General features: G+C 41.3%; 1 protein-coding gene across 4 annotated transcripts in view; it reads right to left on the bottom strand.

Moving 5' to 3' along the window:
* Positions 1-20,884, bottom strand: part of LOC141273646 (PH and SEC7 domain-containing protein 1-like) — a 555,342-nt gene that overhangs the window by 259,418 nt on the left and 275,040 nt on the right. For 3 of the 4 annotated variants that reach the window (XM_073685772.1, XM_073685773.1, XM_073685774.1), the window contains 3 exons: positions 16,327-16,527; positions 12,807-12,887; positions 8,849-8,961 (listed from right to left, as the gene is read on the bottom strand). In XM_073685772.1, coding sequence (XP_073541873.1) covers positions 8,849-8,961; positions 12,807-12,887; positions 16,327-16,527 — 395 coding nt within the window. The remainder of the gene's footprint in view (positions 1-8,848; positions 8,962-12,806; positions 12,888-16,326; positions 16,528-20,884) is intronic. The other variant, XM_073685776.1, reaches the window with a different exon arrangement.

Here is a 20,884-nt window from a genome sequence, read left to right as displayed (position 1 = left end):
AATTTCAAGTGCAAGCAAGCAAGCAGTATGGTATTGCAGCCTGGGGGTGGGTGGGTGGCAGGCTGCATACTTGCGCTTGCATTGCAAGTAATGGGGGAGGTACAACTTAACACTGCCCTGGGACAAGGACTTGCACAGGGATAGTTGCAAGTCTGCATCTTCTGATGCAGCAAGGATCACTTCTGATGGGCACACTTTTAGGCAGTGACCTGGGTGTCAGAGATGCTTCCAGGGGTCTTCCCCATGCTGTTCCCATGTCTTTTCAGCACTGTATGCATGTGTCACACAGCACATGGCCAGATAAGGTTGTAAAATGTTAAAATTACATTTCCCGGTGAATGCATTTGTCCCGGTTTAAAGCAATACAAAAGTGCAAAAAGGCATAAAAAATGCTACTTGTGAACATAGCCCAAGGTGTGGAGGAGTATTTTTGGTTTTGGTTATTTATTTTACCTTATACACAAGTCTTTACCCTGGAAAGGAAGTTCCTTAACATATTTCACAGGAAAACCATTTCAGTTTCGTTTTTGAACGTTTTATTGTGAACCCGTAAAAGTGGCTTAATACCTCTGACCATGTTGTTGACAGCAGTGACCTGGGGGTCACAAATGCTTCCTGGGGCGATCCCCATGCTGTTCCCATGTCATTTGAGCACTGTCACTATCGTTTTGGGCACTTTTTAGGCTTTCTACAGACTTCCGGGGGTGCCGTCGCAAAAATGCTCGGGTCTCCCATTGACTAACATTGGGCTCGATGCTCGGGTTGAGCACCCGAGTATCACGGTGAGCTAGGCCAGAGATCCGAGCACCCGCGCATTTTAGTGCTCGCTCAACACTACAAACAAGCATTTTTAAAGGAAAAAAAATCTTGCTGTTTACCAAAACATCCGGCAGTCCTACCTTGGGTTCCACAAAATGCGCTCCAGAACAGCTACTCACGTGTTGCTGGAGCTCGGCCACCTCCAGAGTCAACCTCTGTAAGCATCGAGCCAAATCCTGGATGGAAGCCATGCTGATTCCCGTATTAATATTTCTTCTTTTTTTGGGGGGGGGGGGCTGGACTTACTGTTATGATCTGCAACAAGTACTAAGGAAAGAAGGGGAAAGCTTCTACAATAAGACTAAGCTGAATCCCACGATGTAGTGGGCTGCCTTTTCCTAGCAAACAGACCCGCCTTAGACCTAGGCTAGTCTGAACGAAGACCTATAGAAAAAAGGGAAGGGATCCCTAAAAGAACTAAGGACTGGAACAAAAATGGGACACCTCCTGAACCGAGAAAGTGGTTGCAGAACACAAAAAGATAAGCTGACAAAAAGGTACTAGAGGTCCCAAAAGGACCAAGAGAACTGATAGAGATAGGCACAGAAGCACCTGGCTAGCAAAACAGTCAAACAACACTGAAGTCCAGCACAGCCAAAAATGCGGAGCTGGAATATAAAGGCAGATGGTCACGTGACAGCAAAACACAAGAAGAAAAAAACAAACAGGAGGGTTCTAACAAAAGCAACTCTCCAGCATTTTTTTTTATTCCAGCTCTGGAGTGGTGTCAATAATCTAAGTTCCCTGCCCCTAGTCTTATACTTACCAACTGCTGTCTTCATCTATTCCCAGCGCCATTCCGGTCGGTCTCCAGCAGTTGAGACCTGCCGGATCGCTCCAGTGTTTGCTGGGCAATCCAGAAGTCACAACTCACTATAAATCTATGAGAGGCAAAGTGAGGCCAGAATGAGGCTCTCATAGACTTGCATTTAGAGCTTGTGACCGCTATCTCTGACTTCCGGTCAGTCAGAAGCTGCGCTCACAAGATTGCAGCGCAGAACTGGACCAGCATCGGGAGGAGCAGAAGACGGCAGTAGGTAAGTATAATACTAGGGACAGGGACCTTATATTAGTGGCACCACTCTAAAAAAAAAAGTTGGAGTGGTGGTTTAAATACTGGAGGAAAATTGATGTATAGTTTCTTATGGGATCGTTCACATTCATATGGTGCATCAGCTGTTGCTCCGGACCTTTCAAGGAGATCAGATCACCAGTTTTGTATTAGAAACGGGGGAAAAAGCCTGATTAAGACTTTATGCCATTTTGACATCAGTTGCCATCAGTTAAAGGCACAAAAAAATGTGATACTGATGGGCCGGATACAAGCTCTGACTGCAGAGAATAGTTATGACATTTCTAAACATATTTCATTCAAGGCTGCATTAAATTAACACCACAAAATCCAATGATCTGCTCAGCACTTCTTTGCTTCAACCAACAAAACAAGTTTTTAACCCTGATATGTCTGCACCATCTAGAAGTAGAAAAAATAGATGCGTCATCTCTGTTATAAATAATTATCAAGTCCCTAAATTGTAGATGTGTGAACCATTTAATTTACAATGTGGGTGTATGAGAATATGTTGTTGATAACCAGTTATAATGATAAAACTGGAGAAATAATGGTTGTTGCTGAGAAACAGAGACTGGTAATAGATACATTAACAATGGTCACATTAAAGAAGCACTCCCATCAAAGTATTTATCCTCTTAATATATTGCAATCATCATATTATATAGCACTGTGCACTTACAATTGCTCATTTTGCCTTTCTACCCAGTAAATTGTTCGCTTATCTCTGCTCTATGTAGAAATAGGAAGTTTCTTTTCTCTGCATTTATCATTCCCTTCAACTCCTGACTCAGCTGCTCTCGTCTCTTGCCCTTCCATGACACTTGATGTACATTTACATCATATTTTGTGTCCCTGACTTGAAGGAAAAAGAAGTATGCAATAGCTATGGGTTCACCATATAAAAAAACTTTATTAAATAGAACAACAAGAGACATGTGTAGCGCCCCGAGGGTTCGGTCGCTACAGAGGTATTGCATCTCACCCAGAGGTGTGATATCTCACTTCCAGGTAAGGATGGAGTGTGGCTCAGGACCCTAACACCCACATGCACTACACCACATTTCCGGGGGGCAGGGCGACAATGCTCCCAAGAGTGAGTACAACTGCCCCTGTCCCTGGCTGGAGTGGGGGGAGGGAACACCTAGAAAGGGGGAACCCGGTAGTGTGTGGGTGGGGAGAGTAGATTCTGGGTGCACTGGAAAGGAGGAGTATATAAGGTGGGCACCATCTTGGAGTCAGTGAGAAGAGAGGTGAGAGAGCAGAGAGTGAAGGAGGCTGGAAGCAGGGGCTCTGTACGAGCTCTGCTCCGCGGGCAGGCCAAGTCACAAGGCCTGGGCCTGGAGGAGAGGAAAAGGAGAGGAGAGGAACGGAGGAGGCTCCAGGAGTGGAGTGAAGGGACCCCTGGGGTGCCGACCGGCCAGTCGCCACCGTACGCCCGCCGTTACCAGAGTAGGGGAGTCAGGCCAAGAAAGGGAACCGGATCCCTCATCTAGTGGAGGAGAGCAACTACCCTCAGCTAGTAACCGGAGGCCGTGGCATTGCACATGTTACGGCCCCTCACTACACCCGTTAGGAAGGCACCATATAGGGCCCAGGGAAACGGAACATACATTTGCCCGCCAAGGCCCAAGGCAGCTGGACAGAAACATGGTCAATTGTAGGGTACGACGGGCCAGAGAAAGGACACATGAAGGGGGTCCTGAAAAGCATTCCAAAGGTACCTGGGAGTTGGCCGAGCCCCTCACCTGGTGAGCACAGTACGACGTGGGCAGCCATTACCTGCAGAAGTGGCTTGGAGTGTAAAACTGTGAGTAAAGACCCTGGACTGCATCACTGGACTCTGAGTCATTACTGTTGCTCCCGCGCACCATCACCCCCACCATCTGCACTCACTGCCCTGAGGCTATACTCCTCCAGTGGGGAGTTATACTACCCTCTGCTGCGCACACAACATCAGCCTCAGCGGTCTGCCCCGCAGCGGCGGTTCCCAGTGACCGCAATCCACGGGTGGCGTAGTCGGACATTTCAACATTAAAAACCAAGTAAACAGATCCGCCACTGGTTTGACTACCCTGAGCCACGGGACCGGGTCGCCGCCACGGAGACTACAACCCCTGACATTACACAGAGACCCGGCTCCAGGTATTCCCCCACACACAGCCCAGGGAGCGCGTCACATGCAAAACAAATAGACAATAAAAACAATTAAAAACTTAACTAGCAAGTAAATGTACGAGGTGTGCTCATAATCATAGGCGGATTATAATGAGGGCAATCTGGGCTATCAGGGGGCCAGGGGCTCCGAGGTGTCTATGGCCAGATTGCCCTCATTATATGTGCGGCGCCGTGGCACATACTGGCAGACAGTGGCGGGGGGGCCCCCGGACCGCTCCCCCAGCAGCGGTGCACGGACGCTGCTTCTTCTCCGGCCGGGCCAGCACTGCAGCTGTTAACTTCCCTGTGCTGGCCCGGCCGCGTCACTGCTAGGAGACACGGCCCTGTGCACGGCCGTGTCTCCTAACTGTAGCGTCTCGCAGTGCGCGCCCGGCCTGCAGTGCTGCACCGGAAAGGAGCAGGAGGACTGGAGCCGAGCCAGGGGATGGTGGGTGTGTGTGTCTGTGTGTGTCTGTGTGTGTGTGTGTGAGAGAGTGTGTATGTGAGAGAGTGTGTATGTGTGAGAGTGTGAGAGTGAGTGTGTGTATGTGTGATTGAGTGTGTGTGTGTGCTGGCAGATATCATTGTGTGATGTCTGTTTATATGTATTTTTGTGTTTCAAATGTGTTTATGCGTGTATGTATATGTCTGTATATGTTTGTGTGTGCGTGACTGCGTGCGGCCTCCCGCTGTGTATAGATGGCGCCGTGCGGCCTCCCGCTGTGTATAGATGGCGCCGTGCGGCCTCCCGCTGTGTATAGATGGTGCCGTGCGGCCTCCTGCTGTGTGTAGATGGCGCCGTACGAACTCCCGCTGTGTATAGATGGCTACGTGTGGCCTCCCGCTGTATATAGATGGCTACGTGCGGCCTCCCGCTGTGTATAGATGGCACCGTGCGACCTCCTGCTGTGTATAGATGGCTACGTACAACCCCCTGCTGTGTATAGATGGCTACGTGCGACCTCCTGCTGTGTATAGATGGCTACGTGTGGCCTTCCGCTGTGTATAGATGGAACCGTGAGGCCTCCCGCTGTGTATAGATGGCACCGTTCGGCCTCCCACTGTGTATAGATGGCTATGTGCGGCCTCCCGCTGTGTATAGATGGCTACGTGCGGCCCCCTGCTGTGTATAGATGGCTACGTGCGGCCTCCTGCTCTGTATAGATGGCTACGTGCGGCCTCCTGCTGTGTATAGATGACTACGTGCGGCCTCCCGCTGTGTATAGATGGCTACGTGCGGCCTCCCGCTGTGTATAGATGGCTATGTGCAGCCTCCTGCTGTGTATATATGGCTACGTGCGGCCTCCTGCTGTGTATAGATGGCTACGTGCGGCCTCCCACTGTGTATAGATGGCTATGTGCGGCCTCCTGCTGTGCATAGATGGCTACGTGTGTTCCATATTGTGTCATACAATTAATGTAAGGTTATGTGCCCACGATGCAGAAATGCTCCGGATTTTTTTGAGCGTTTCTGCATCTCCCAGGCAGAAAAAATGCATGCGGATTGTACATGCGTTTTTCCTTCCAGGGACATGCGGATGTGAAGCGTTCTTCACATCCATTTCTGCATGCGGGTTGACGAGCGCTTTCCAAACGATTTTAGCATCACTTGGAAAGTGCTTGACAACTTGGTCACACTATATAAATCCATGCAACCAGCTTGGATTTATATAGTGTGACCGTAAAAGAATGGTAAAAAATAAAAAATATATACTTACCTTCTGATGGCCTGCCGACGTCAGCTGTCGCGTGACCCGTCACATGGCTAAATGACGTCATGGCAGGTCCTTTTCAGACCATCGTGAGCTGCCGGCAAGCCAGGACGCATCGGATAAAGACACCAGGGGCCATCAGAAGGTAAGTATAATATTTATTTTTTATTTTACTCTTTTTTTACTGGTTCTATGGCACCCGGGTCCGGAGGAGAGTCTCCTGTCCTCCACACCCGGGTACCATAAGCACATTGAAACGCATGGATTCTGCATGTACAGATGCAGTGATGCGGATTCCATGCGTTCCAATGCAAGTCAATGCAGGCGAAAACGCCGCGCTTCCGCAAATCATTATCATTGGGAAACATGGCAGACCTACCAAGCGTTTTTTAAGTGTTTCTGCAGCGGAATTGCCGCTGCGGAAACACTTAAAAAATGCATAGTGGGCACACGGCCTAAAAAAATATATTATAATTAATTTTGTGCCAAATTAATTTCACGTGAAGTATCACATGATCTATCACAGGGGATCATGTGACATGTGATACATCAGGTGTGTGTGTGTGTGGGGGGGGGGGTGCCATGCCTTCTAAACTGCCCAGGGCCCTTGCTACTCTTAATCCACCCCTGTTCATAATGAAGTCACCACCTAATCTCTTCTGCCTAGTGTGATGTCAGATTCACAGATTCTAATAATACAAAGCTATAAATCCAAATAAGGTACGTATAGATACTAGTGCAAAATTGAAAAAGGTACAAAAAAAGTACAATAATATTGAATATATTTATAAAAAATCTCCAGGAGGATCAAGAACAATATCGAATGAAACAAAAGACCAACAAAATAATAGCAATATAATTGCAGGTAAAAGAAAGTTACAAGATTAATATATGAAATACCAAGAGCAGAAAAATAATCAGCTCAGGGCACAAAAAATAAGCCATCACACAGCACTATATCCTGAAAATTGAAAGCTTTACCGGTCTCAGAAAATGGTGACACAAGCAGAGTTTTTTTTTTATTTTTTTTATAATTTTCAGTATTTTTTTTTCACCATTTAAATAAAAAAAAAAAAAAAAACTATAAATGTTTGGTATCTGCGTAATCGTACTGACCTAGAGAATCATATTGCCAGGTCAGTTTCACTGTATAGTGAACATGGTAAATAACTTCACCCCCCTAAAAATTGTGGAATTGCACTTTTTTTGCACCGCACTTAGAATTTTATTCTCGCTTTCCAGTACATCACATGCTAAAATTTAAGGTATAATTCAAAAGTAAAATTCGTCTCGCATAAAAACAAGTCCTCATATGGCTATGTGGATGAAAAAATAAAAAAGTTATGGCTCTTGGAAGAAGAGAAATTAAAAACGAAAACGAAAAAACAGGAAATCGCCCGGGGATGAAGGGGCTAAGAAGAGGGGTATAAGCTGCTGAGAGACGTCTAGCAATGCCTATTTTACAGTGAATTAGGCACAGGGAAATAGAACACGTCCAATACATCACCCCTAACTTCTGCAGCAGAAGTTGTGTGTCACTCTGGTTCAATCCAAAAAATATGAAATTGGATGTTCACAATTAGAAACAAAGGTCTGCTTTTCTCCCAGAAACAGAACATCTGTCCATTAGCTCTGTCTGGTATTGCTGTTCTTTGCTAATCACTTGAATTAGGATGACTAGTCTATGAACAGTCAGTGCTTTTTTTTTTTTAAGAAAAAGAGATGTCCAGCCACCTTTGGACTAATGAAACGCCATTAATGCAACAAGTTAATGAATGGAATTTCTCCCCTGCTAAATATTCTACGATCAGTTGTGAAGGGCATTATTAAAATGTGGAAGCGTTTAAGAACCACAGCAACTCAGCCATAAAGTGGAGAACACGTAAAGCTACAGAGTGGAGTAGCCGAGTGCTGAGATCCATAGCTCCTCTGACATTAATATCAGCAGGAAAACTGTGTGCTGAGAACTTCATAGCATGGGTTACATGGCCAATCAGCTTGATGCAAGCCTTATATCACCAAGCTCAATGCCAAGTGTTGGATGGAGTGGTGTAAACCACACTGCTACTGAACTCTGGAGGGGTGAAAACACATATAAATCACATACAGTATCTCTATCTGGTAAACTGATGAATGAGTTGGATTTGGCGAATGCCAGGAGAACGTTACCTGTATAACTACATTATGCCAGCTATGAAGTTTGGAGGAGGAACTAGGCTATGTAATTGTTTTTAGAGGTTGACTAAGCCCCTTAATTCCAGTGAAGGGAAATCTTAAAGTTTCAGCATAACAAGACAATTTGGACAATTGTATACTTCCAACTTTGTGGGAACAGTTTGGGGAAAGACCTCTTCTGTTCCAGCAGGACTGTGCCCTAGGGCACAAAGCGAGGTCCATAAAGGCATGTTTGGGCGAATTTGGTGAGCAAGATTGACTGGCCTGCATAGAGTCCTGACCTTTGGATTATTGGGTGTTATTGGCTGTTTTAAGTATCCTGTACATTTCTTTGTCGCAGAGAAAAGTTGTAAAATCCATAAAGACATCTCTGGAGAGGGACACATCACCCTAAAATTGAACATATGGGATTAATTATAACTGGGGAAGTGAGAAAGATCTGACACTTCAACCTCAATTGAAGTAGGACCTCCTGCTATGAACAGGTAATTACAACAAGGAATATACTCAGAGGTGAAGACACACAGGGGCTTCCTCTCAGACACTCTGGACCAGTTGTCAGTGATGACCATTGGGGTTTGCATCAATACAATATTTATGGGACATATATTTCTGCCATTGTCGCGAAGGAAAAACTGCGAGGGTTCCAGCATCCACCAATGATTAGAAGTTTAAAACATGACTTTTAATGAAAAAAGATTTAAAAAGTTTTTTTTGCAAAAACATGTCAATGAAGTGGGAGAAAGGGAAAGGGTAACATGGGGGAGGGAGATAAAAAGGACACGGGTCTACGCGTTTCAAGCTGTGAAGCTCTTAGTCTTGAGTCAGGACACATTTTGTCTCAGTACACTACCATGATTTGTAAAACAATAGTATATGCATGCACAAGGCTATACTTTCACTTCACACCAACCTTCAGATGATATGCTGTTTGTGTTGCACTGGTGATATCGCTGAGAGAAGTGGGCCAGTATTCGCTCTCTCTCTTGGGTCTCGCCCATAAGAGCCAGTTCTTTCAAAAACAATCTACAGAGACAAAATGTATCTTCAAAGTCCATTACAGCATATATATTTTTATATCACCAAGTATTGAGGATAAATGTGCATACCAATTCTTTTTAATCATATGTTAAAATGGTTATTGTGGGAAAAAAAGACAAATGATTGCATTTCCTTATATATTTATTTATCCATATTTTTAGTTATTTAATGGTGTTTAGGATCTGAGTTTGTTATAATTCAATCACCTCTCCAGCGTATTTTTAAATTTTACTGCTGGAGTGGCATCACAAATGTACAGTGGTGTGGAAAACTGTTTACCCCCTTCCTGATTTCTTATTCTTTTGCATGTTTGTCACACTTAAATGTTTCAGATCATAAACCAAATTTAAATATTAGACAAAGATAACACAAGTAAACACAAAATGCAGTTTTTAAATGAAGTTCTTTATTATTAAGGGAAAAAGAAATCCAAACCTACAGGGCCCTGTGTGAAAAAGTGATTGCCCCCCTGAAAACATTAATTAAGTATGGTTTATCACATCTTTGGGAAGCGGAGTTCAATTTCCCTAGCCACACACAGGCCTGGTTACTGCCACACTTGTTCTTAATCAAGAAATCACTTAAATAGGATCGGCCTGACAAAGTGAAATAGACCAAAAGATCCTCAAAAGCTAGACATCATGCTGCGACCTAGAGAAATTCAGGAACAAATGAGAAACAAAGTAATTGAGATCTATCAGTCTGGAAAAGATTATAAAGCCATTTCTAAAGCTTTGGGACTCCAGCGAACCACAGTGAGAGCCATTATCCACAAATGGTGACAACATGGAACAACGGTGAACCTTCCCATTAGAGGCCGGCCGACTAAACTTACCCCAAGAGCGCAGTGATGACTCATCCAAGAGGTCACAAAAGACTCCACAACAACATCCAAAGAACTGCAGGCCTCACTTGCCTCAGTTAAAGTCAATGTTCATGACTCCATCATGAGAAAGAGACTGGGAAAAACTGGCATGCATGGTAGAGTTCCAAGACGAAAACCACTGCTGAGCAAAAAGAGCATAATGGCTGATCTCAGTTTTGCCAGAAAATATCTTGATGATCGCCAAGACTTTTGGGAGAATACTCTGTGGACTGACGAGACAAAAGTTGAACTTTTTGGAAGGTGTATGTCCCATTACATCTGGCGTAAAAGTAACGCAGCATTTCAGAAAAGGAATATCATACCAACAGTAAAATATAGTGGCGGTAGTGTGATGGTCGGGGGCTGTTTTGCTGATTCAGGACCTGGATGACTTGCTTTGGTAAATGGAACCATGAATTCTGCTATTTACCAAAAATCCTCAAGGAGAATGTCAGGCCATCTGTTCATGACCTCAAGCTGAAGCGCACTTGGGTTATGTAGCAGGACAATGATCCAAAACACCCCAAGTCCACCTTTGAATGGCTTAAGAGAAACAAAATTAAGACTTTGAAGTGGCCTAGTCAAAGTCCTGACCTTAATCTGATTGAGATGCTGTGGCATGACCTTAAAAAGGCGGTTCATGCTCGGAAACCCTCCAATGTGGCTAAATTACAACAATTTTGCAAAGGTAAGTGGGCCAAAATTCCTCCAGAGCGTTGTAAAAGGCACATTGCTAGTTAGCGCAAATGCTTGATTGCAGTTGTTGCTGCTAAGGGTGGCCCAACCAGTTATTAGGTTTAGGGGGCAATACATTTTTCACACTGGGCCCTGTAGGTTTGGATTTCTTTTTCCCTTAATAATAAAGACCTTAATTTAAAAATTGCATATTGTGTTTACTTGTGTTATCTTTGTCTAATATTTTAATTTTTTTTGTGATCTGAATCATTTAAGTGTGACAAACATGCAAAGGAATAAGAAATCAGGGAGGGGCAAACACTTTCTCACACCACTTTAAGTTCCCTGCCTCCAGTATTATACTTAACAGCCGCCATCTTTATCTGTTCTTGGCACCGCTCTGATCATCTTCTGTAGTTTGTAACCTGCTGGATCGCTCCAGTGTTTGCTGGACGAGTCGGAGATGATTTCTCAATGTAAGTCTATGAGAGCCAGATCGAGGGCAGAGCGAGGCTCTTATAGACTTGCATTGAGAGCTTGTGATCATTACTTCTGACTTCCAGGCAGTCAGAAGGTGCAGTAATAGGATTGCAGATCAGGACTGGATCGACGCTAATAACAGATGAAGACTGCGGCTGTTAATTAGATTATTAGGGGCAGGGGTAATGTACTGAGCAATGGAGAGAAAAATTGCAAGTGGAGTAAAATTTATATACAGTGGAAGTAAGGAATCCTCCTAAGAGAACAACAAGCACATGTTTAGTATCATCATGCATGAGAAGGGCAGGAAAATGTTTTATCAGGTCATTGTGACCAATCACCAATGGTTTGTGCAATATATGATTGCTTGAAATAAAACATTTATTTTTTTTAATGCATTATGTCGAAATTCTGAAAAAAAGCCTGTTAGATCCCTATAAATACAGCTCAACTAAAGGAAAAATACAGTTATTGGCTCAGAATATTGCGACACAAAGCAAACTATAATTTTTTTTAAAAAATAAGGCAATAAAACAAATATGTAAGTCTGTGTTGATGTAACTGTACTGTACTCGTGCCATGGAATAAACATTCTGTGCAAAGAACAAAATAAGAATGAAAGTACAATGGCAGAATTATATTGATTCGCCGTTCTCTCCCACAAAGAATTGTATTCCCCTTTTTACTACATTATAGGATCAATTTAATGCTGCTATTCAGAACTACAACTCCTCGTCCCGCAAAAATTAAGTTCTCATACGTTGGCTTTGCCAACAGAAAAAAAAAGTTATGGCTCTTGGAAGACGGGAATGAAAAATCTAAAGCAAAGAAACTAAACGGAGTTAAACAAATCAGTGATTTAGGAAACCACAAGTATCGATTCAAATAGCATATTGAAAAACTGTATAACTTCTCATCATGCAGGAAATATACCTTATTTGCTCAAAGTTAGGATCAAGATGGTGATCTATTAGATGTGCAAAAAAAGGTGCAAAAAGGGAATCTTACTTAAATTTACATATAAAGAGCTCTGCCACTACTGCTTGTTTTCTTAGACAAAAACAAAATGAGCATATACCCTGTAGTAATTAAATAAGTAATTGTACATGTAAATAACATAGGGTACTTAGTTAACACTATTTTGATCACCTCGTGTCAGCCAACCTCAGTATAGATTGGGGCTGAATAGGACCCAGGTCCAAATGTTCATCCACCTGTACATGGGAAGCTATATAGATAAATGCCTAGCTCAGTAAGGGGAGCACAACCCTATTTGTACAAAGTACAAAACACTACAGCAAAACCAAAGAAATGAGCCAGAGCATAAGTTGGTACATGACACACGGTGATTGGGTACGCCTTGTTGCAGTGGGATGGCTTTTATGCTTTTTTGATCGAAATAGCGTTAACTAAGTACCCGATGTTATTTACATGTACTATTACTATTTCCTTATTTACTTACTATAGGGTATATGCTCATTTTGCTTTTGTCTTGGTTTTCATCTGTTAAATGACCACAGTGTGAATGTGTTCCTACACATTGCATGTATACCATCTTATGCTCCAGCTCATTTCTTTGGTTTTGCTTGTTTTCTTAGCCTTCTTGAATCAATTATATAGCGATTGTACAGTATTTTCTACAATTCCTACAAGACATCTGAAAGCCTTTTCCACAATGCCGAGTTGCCCACTGGATCCATACTAACCCATCATATTCAAATCTAATATATTAACCTGCTTCATAAAGATATTTAACCTTCTTCCCATAGAGTGCAATCTAATCAGAGTAAAGTGTAAAACAATCCTTTACCTCAGAGCTTGATCAAGTGTCAGTCCGGTGAAGACAAAAAATTTCAGATACTCTTCTGCAACCATCTTACTGAACTCATTGCTGAAAATGAAAAAGGAAAATGATTGTCTTAAGGTCACACGGAAATGCACACAAAGTTTAGACAGGTCTACGAGGACCATGACAGAGAAATGTTGAAAATACATGAGGTCTGGCAGGATGAGAGACAGCAAGGAATCCGAGGAAAGCCCTTTAATATTCTTATATTGAAGGATACCTGATAACTACGGTACCTAGTAGTCCTTGTTAATACACGCTTCTATTTATTTGTCCTACTTCATACTGATACAGAGATAATTTGACTAAATAATGAAATAAAATCATAGTATAAGTGGACATGTGATGTACATGTGCTGGCCACGGAAGATAGATTGTAATATATGTCATCAAGAATGTTTCTAGGCATTCTTGCATACAATGTATTATGAAGTCAAGTTTTTAGTTTTATTTGCTATTGGCTTTAGACATTGAATAGCAGGAATGCTTTTAGTAGGATTTACTTATGCTATCAAGGACCGACAGACCAGAAACCAAACTAGCTCTGGCAAATGGTCTTGTAAAACAAAAAACTAAGAGAAATAAATTTGTCAATAATGGTATGAGCACAGTGCGTCTTTTAGACACCGACGCACCTTACTTTTTAGAGGCAAAGCCGTTTCAGGATAACACAGGCGGTTGTTTTTCTAAAGCGGATTTGCTGAAAGTCTTGCTGTCATTCTTGTGGCACCGGCATCTTTTGATCTGTACTCTCAGGTTAGAGAACAGGAGAAGTCACTTCTTTTAACCGCTGCATGGTTTCCGAACCCGGAAGTAGTTTAAAGACGTTACATAAGACAGAACATATGCACAGCAGTATCGTTTTGACACTGCTGTGTATTATGTTCATTTTACAGGACGCTTTTGATGCACTTTTTCATGCGAATTCCAGGAGGAATATGCCTGAACATGATACCGTGTACAAGGAGAAATCAGATTAGCTTCACATCTTCAATTTCTATGGTACCTGCTCTAACATTATTGTTTAATGGGTTGAGTTTTAAAGTAGTTGTCTGGGACTAAATAGTTGATGTTGGGTCTAGGTTCAGTCATGCTTGAATGGATTTTGGCTCTTTACAGAAACCCACAAGCACAAATAAGGAAAAATGACTTAGGTTTACCCCCTTTATCATAAGTAATGGCTCCAGAAAGGGCTGTGTCTTATCACCCTTGTGCTACATCCTTGTATTGGCACACCGGCTGCAAGCGATACAAGGCAGTGTTGATGTGCAGGGAGTCCAAATTGGGGACATACACCTGAAATGCACCACCTTTGTGGTTCATTTACTGCCCTGTGTTACCCAGCCCCACACATCTCAGTAACTACAAAATGAATGTATCTTTCAAAGTTGTCCCACTGAATGTCACCTTAGATCCAGCGCTTGTCAGCCTCTTGCGTCACAATTTCTCCTTCGTTTGGCATACCAAATAATTCAGGTATTTGGGAACACATATCTCCACAAACCGGACCCATATTTTTTAATAAAATTTTGCCCCAGTCTGGGACAATACAAAGCTGATTTATCAAAATGGGAATGTAAAGATTTCTCCTGGCTTTGCAGTATGAAGATTTTAAGCAGTCTCATCTTCTCCCATGCTCAATTTTCATACACATCTCTAAACTATTCCCTTACTTCACTTGGGCACATTCACTTCAATGTGAGGCTGCATTTCGTCTACACAGCCTCAGCAATGACCAGTTATCAACTGGTTCCATTACATTGATACCAAACTATAGATTCTAATGGAGAAAGCTCTAACTACCCTCTAGCAGCACTCTCATACATGCGCCCTTAATTTTGATCAAAACCAGAATGCTCAACACTTCCTTTGATAGACCAATTTACATTGTACATTAAATGTTTAAAAGTGCTATGTACCGAAAACTGGTCTTTTACATGCTGATGGCCCTTTATTACATATTTGGTGAAACCCAGACTTAATTCCAGGCTTAAACTCCACCATTCTTTTGACCCCCTCAGATAAACCTTCTCTTTTCCAACACTAGAACCTTCTGCATTTTCTCCTTCGTGTAGCTAGGACTGTGATTCCTAGATTATGGAAAACCACTCAATTGTCATCCACTATAGATTAGTTCAACATAATCCTCCAGATACAAGGAATGGAAGAACGGGTGATGGGGTCTAAAGAGTAAATAGAAACTCACACCTAAACCTGGGCAAACTGGGCATTCTTTGAGCAATCTTCTGCATACGTAAAATGATTAGGCCTCTCATCATTACACAAAACCTCTAACAATACTCTTTTCTAGATTTCTGCCACTCTCACCTTCCCCTTTTTTTAGTTTGGTCTAATCTAGCAGGTTAGTCCACCCTTCTCATGCCTATCTGAAGTCTTAAGATTTTAATTATATATTGCATGACTTGTCTGCAAATCCAAACACAACACCTTAGGTACACATAATGAGAGCTACTGCATAATCTTAATACATATATCATTCTTTGGTAATCTCTCCAAAGAAACTTCTTAAATAACCGGCCTGCTCCTCAGGTGTCCTGCCTTATAAAGTTACTGCAAGTTATTCTTCCCCCCCCCTTAATGAATTCAACTTTTTACCTTGTTTTCTGTACTTTTTTTAAGAACCTTCAATGAAGCTTTGAATAAGGAAACAATTGATTTATCCATTGGATAGGTCATGAATACGAGATCGGAGAAGATCAGACACCTGATAACTTCACCGATCAGCTAAAATCAGCTCCAGCACTAACTGAATGTAAGCAATGTATGGAGTGGAACACAGGGGCTCCGTTCATTGTTTAGTGGCTGCTGTTTATCCCCCTTTCAGCAGAAGACACTAAACAAGGTACGGAGCTGCGTTGTTCCTGTCCGTACATTGATTACATCCAGTCACTGATGGAAAAGATTTCAGCTGAGTGTTGGAGCTGTCGGGTTTTGGTCTCACTCCAATCTCATATTAATGACATATGCTACAGATATGTCATCAATTGTTCAATCCCAGACAACCACTTTAATAACAAGGGTCCGAGCTTTAATAGCACAGGGTCCAAAAATCTCTGATAATGCCCCGTTCAAAGAGAATTGACATTATTGCTCCATGTTACTCCCAATCTGCTTAGTGAAAGAAGTGGAGTATACGAACCATTTTTCCTAGTAAAACCTGAGTTGTTCTATTTTTTATTCTTGAGTATGGCTGCTGCTCTACATAGATCGCAGAACAATTCAATGAAAAACAAATTTGTTTCCCATATGGAAGCTTTTTTTTTTTTTTACTGGCAAGTTTCTTCAATGACTTTCAATGAATGACGATCTGAAAATGTCATGTCATGCATGAAACCAAAAAACGTAGAAATGTGGTGGAGACTAATTGTTGAAGTACGACACTGATCGGAGATGAAGTCCTGAAGTTCACCACATGACAGATACTGGATAACAGGTCTTTTTATATAGTTCTTACAATACCCACACGTACTTCTTCCCCAGGTGCCTTGCCACATCAGCTTTCTTGAACCCATCCAGATTGTACAGCCTTTTTGCCAAACGTTTTGCTGCTTCTTGATCTGCCTTATGCCCATTGGATAGGGTATCTGTGCTTCCTAATGCCAGCCTTTCGGTGCTGTCCATTTCTGAATCAAAATCTGATGCCATATTGCCGAGAGGTGGTTCACTATGTATGAAATAGACAGGACAAAAGTAAGCAATCATATTCCATTACATATACTAGGAAACAGCAGAAGCAGTGGTTATGATTTGGGACAACCTCTGACAAAATACCTGAGCAGTAAGACAGTCCCAACTTGGTGACTAATCAATTGATCCCTTTAATATCCTAATAACAATCATCTTTGCTATTTATTACCTGTACTACAACATAGTTGGCGTTATAAATAAAAAAGTTGTGAAAAAGACAATGTTAGCACTATCCGGGTCAACCAATCATAAACCAAGTGCTATTTTGAAAATGAATTGTGACTCTTTAATTATATTTGCCAACAATTTTTTTCTCTGCCCTATATAGCGTATTACACAGCAACTTGCAATATTGTCATCTTTGTATATTATGACATTATCTACATTGTCATTTATATAGCTTAATCTCACTACCATTACATATGTTTCTATTGGAGATAACATAGAACATCCTAGGCTCGGCATCAATTTAAGATATATCCTGACTGGTAAAAAAAAAAGTAGTATGTGCAAGAGAGAACTAGTAACCCATGAACACTTCATGCAGTTTTGCAAACTGCAGAATAAATCTTTGAGAATCTGACAATTCTATGTCATCTAGTTAAAATGCTTATAATTTACTTTACAAGCTCCGGAGAATGTATAGGCAAAAATAAAAGCTTTGAAGATTAGTAGTAAAATTCTAACCTTGCTCTTCTCATTTTTTGCCAAACAGTAAAGTTGTCTGCCGACTTCTCTACAACGGAATATCTATCGTAAGGTGTTAAAAAGCTTCCGAGTGGATTACAGTGGGTAGCTCTTGTTTTACAGGGGACAATGTGAGTATATCCACAATCTTATATCACTACTATACCCAAAAAATTAACAAAGCACTCCACCCATGTATATTTTTTTTATTAAATGCATGTATATGTGCGTGTAATGTATTGTGAGTGTATTAATATACTCACCTACCGCTGCTCTCTCTGGTGTCCTGCTCCACTCTGCTCCTCTTCTCATTGACGTCATCCCTCTGCAGAATATCCAGGTCTTGCTGCTCTCTGCAGAGGGGTGGCTTCTCAATGTAAGCCTATGGAGAGTCAGAACGAGGCCCCATAGGATTTCGTTGTAAATTAGACTTTTGGCTCACGCATAGGGTACAGAGTGAGCCGGCTACTCGCAATTGCGGTGACGTCACTCTGAACCAAAATAGAAGAATGGCGCTGGATACTGGAGATAGCAGTGGTAGGTGAGTATATTAATACCCTCCACTACATTACATGCAAATACACACATCTAGTAAAAAAAATAGAGTGTAAGGAGTAATAGGTGTAATGATTAAATGAGACTTCATCTTATCTGAGAGATGGACAAACTGGCAGATTAAAATGGCTACCTTCACATGAACATGAAATCAGTATAATCTGAACTAAAGGAATGAACCAAATTGAAAATAGTAGAGCCATGAATAGAGAAATTGGCTACTAGTATAAGGGAATAACTCCTGAAGCATGCTAAATCCTACAGAAGGAAAGCATGGAGGAAAAAATCCACCAATAATAATGATGAAAAATATATACTTTATCAGTAAATACAAAATAGTCATAAGTGTGAGTGTAAAATCAGAGATGAAGACTCAGGTATAGCAAAAAATGGGACGAGGTCTACATAAATAAAGTAAGAGAAGGGTCAGTACGGATCGAAATGGTAATTGCGAAACACGCGTCAGGGTCGTGGTTACGTGGTCCAAATACAGGGAACAATGGGTAAGCAGGATGATGTCATTTAAATTCACTATAGACCTTATGACCTTCACCACTTTTCATTATCTGATCATTATGGGTTTGATCGGAGGCTCTCATTACTGACATTAATATGCAATTACCATTTTCATCTGCACTGACCCTTCCCTTATTTTATTTATGCAGACCTCATCCCATTTTATGCTATACCTCTGATTTTACACTCACTTATGACTGTTTTGTATTTACTAATAAAGTATATATTTTTTATCATTATAATTGGTGGATTTTTATTCACATGACCATGTCCGATAGTGTGACTGCAAAAACAAAGTATCAATAAAAAAATGAAAAGCGCGACTTTTATCTGCATTTGTTCTGTATTATTTTTTTTGCTCACTCCCAAAGACTTGCAGGGTCAAGTATGATTGGCAAATACAGACCAGAAAGCGCACTGGTCTGTTAAAAAAAAAAAAATGTTCTGTCTGTTTCTAAAATATACAGCACACGGACAAGAAAAGCATGTGTGTGAGTAAGCCCTACATGCAGCCATAATGATTACTATTATTAATGTTAACCTTGTTATGGTTAGTAATTGAGAAAATTGCAAAATTTCAGGAAAACAATGCATCTATGATGAATGGTGAAATAAACACCTAAAAACAAAGTGAACAGCTGAAATGCAGTGCTTAAGTAGAAATTTGCATAGGACTGAATGTTTTCGATACATTGAGTACATTGCCAGTGTCTCCTGTACAAGCTGTTGGAGAAATGTTTGACATTTTGCAGCTAATTGCGAACCACCATTAAAATTGAATATATCGGCTGGGCCTTCCAGTTCCCATAGCAGCAGCATTCTGCGCTCAGGGGTTTATTGTTTAAAGCCATAGTACAGGGCTTTACACTAACCCAGGCACTTTTCTGTTTACTAAAATGAATGAATTATTATTTGTATATTACAATATCTGATGCTACTTACTGTAATGCTACACTGAGCAAAATTCTGGACAAATTACAAACACGTAAGGGCCACATATTATGCCAGGCCCCCTAATGTCTTCTGAAGGTACGGCCTGTAGTCTCATATGCCTATGACGCTGATGAATGCTATCCAGGAGACCTGCGGCCGGCCAGGCATGTTCTAAAGTATGTCTGTGAAGGGGGTCATCTTTAAAAAAAAATGTGCAAGCTCCGGCATACTTTAAGCACATGGAAATGAAAGCAAATCTTTCACCAGATTTCACATTATAAACTGAATATATTCTTAAATAGATCACTTGGATGTGATGATGCTGGTGTTCTTACTTTGAAAATCCATGTTAGAATAGCTGTATAATCCTGATATTGAAATGAAATCTTCATGACAAAAAAAAAACTAAAAAAAAAAAGATTATGCAGCCATTCTTACATGGATTTTCAAAGTAAATACACTAACTTCATCAGGTTTAATAATATATTCAGTTGGTATTGTAAAATCTGTTGGCAGATCTTCATTAAATTCCGGAAGCATTATAGTGCTCACTAAACAAAACAGCACACATTGTCATATGCAATATACCTACATGGGTGTAATAATGTCATTGGTAAAACAAATAGGAAGTTAATCAAGGAAAAACATAATGAGAAAAAAAAGAGCACAATATACCAAGCAAAATTGTACCTTCTCATAATCTCTTACTCAACAAAGCGAAACCTTGATGTATAGGATGTGTTACCAAAAAATAAACTGACTAAATACACAAAACATAAAAACATAGCTGCTCAGAACAAGTTTGCTGCAAGCATGCTGCTGGGGTCAATGTCTGTTCAGATAAAGTAATTAAGATCCTTAATTGCCAGATTAATTAACATTTTAGATGTTGTGATAACTGCATGATCGAAATTAATTAACATGAACTCTTTTTATACTTTTTGTGTTGTGCCACTATAGTATCACCATTCACCACTAATTCCACAGAACTCTACAGACATTATCATCGCTGTCCCCATTGGGGCTCACAATCTACATTCCCTCTCAGTATGTCTTTGGAGTGTGGAAGGAAACCGGAGACCCTGGAGGAAACCCACACAAACACGGAGAGAGCATACAAACTCCTTGCAGATGTTGTCCTTGGTGGGATTTAAACTCAGGACCCCAGCGCTGCAAAGCTAACCACTAAGCCACCATGCAGCTAAATGTTATTAAAATGTTTTAGTTTTCTGACAAAATTGTAGATATAAAACTCACATGCAAAATCACAGTCTCACAATTTATACGCATTTGTTTCTGGTACGTGCTAGGCTAAGGCGTCACTGCGACTTTGGCCAATGCACGTATTGTGCGGTCACTTCCCTTGATAAAACACCAGTGCGAAACCCTCGTCGGGGCGGTCGTGGTGGTCTTGATGGTCCTGTGACTACACCATGGGTAAGCAATAATCTATCAGCTCTGCTTATATGGATTAGCCTGTTTGAATGGGTCAATTTCAGACCATATACACATACAGTTATATGAAAAAGTTTGGGCACCCCTATTAATCTTAAGCTTAATGTTTTATAAAAATTGGTGTTTTTGCAACAGCTATTTCAGTTTGATATATGTAATAACTGTTGGACACAGTAATGTTTCTGCCT

This window comes from Phyllobates terribilis, unplaced genomic scaffold (assembly GCF_046119375.1).
Source record: "Phyllobates terribilis strain yellow unplaced genomic scaffold, ASM4611937v1 Scaffold_5__5_contigs__length_657084704, whole genome shotgun sequence".
Taxonomy (NCBI): domain Eukaryota; kingdom Metazoa; phylum Chordata; class Amphibia; order Anura; family Dendrobatidae; genus Phyllobates; species Phyllobates terribilis.
Note: the sequence above shows the minus strand (reverse complement) of the source record. Positions and strands in the feature narration are given on the sequence as shown.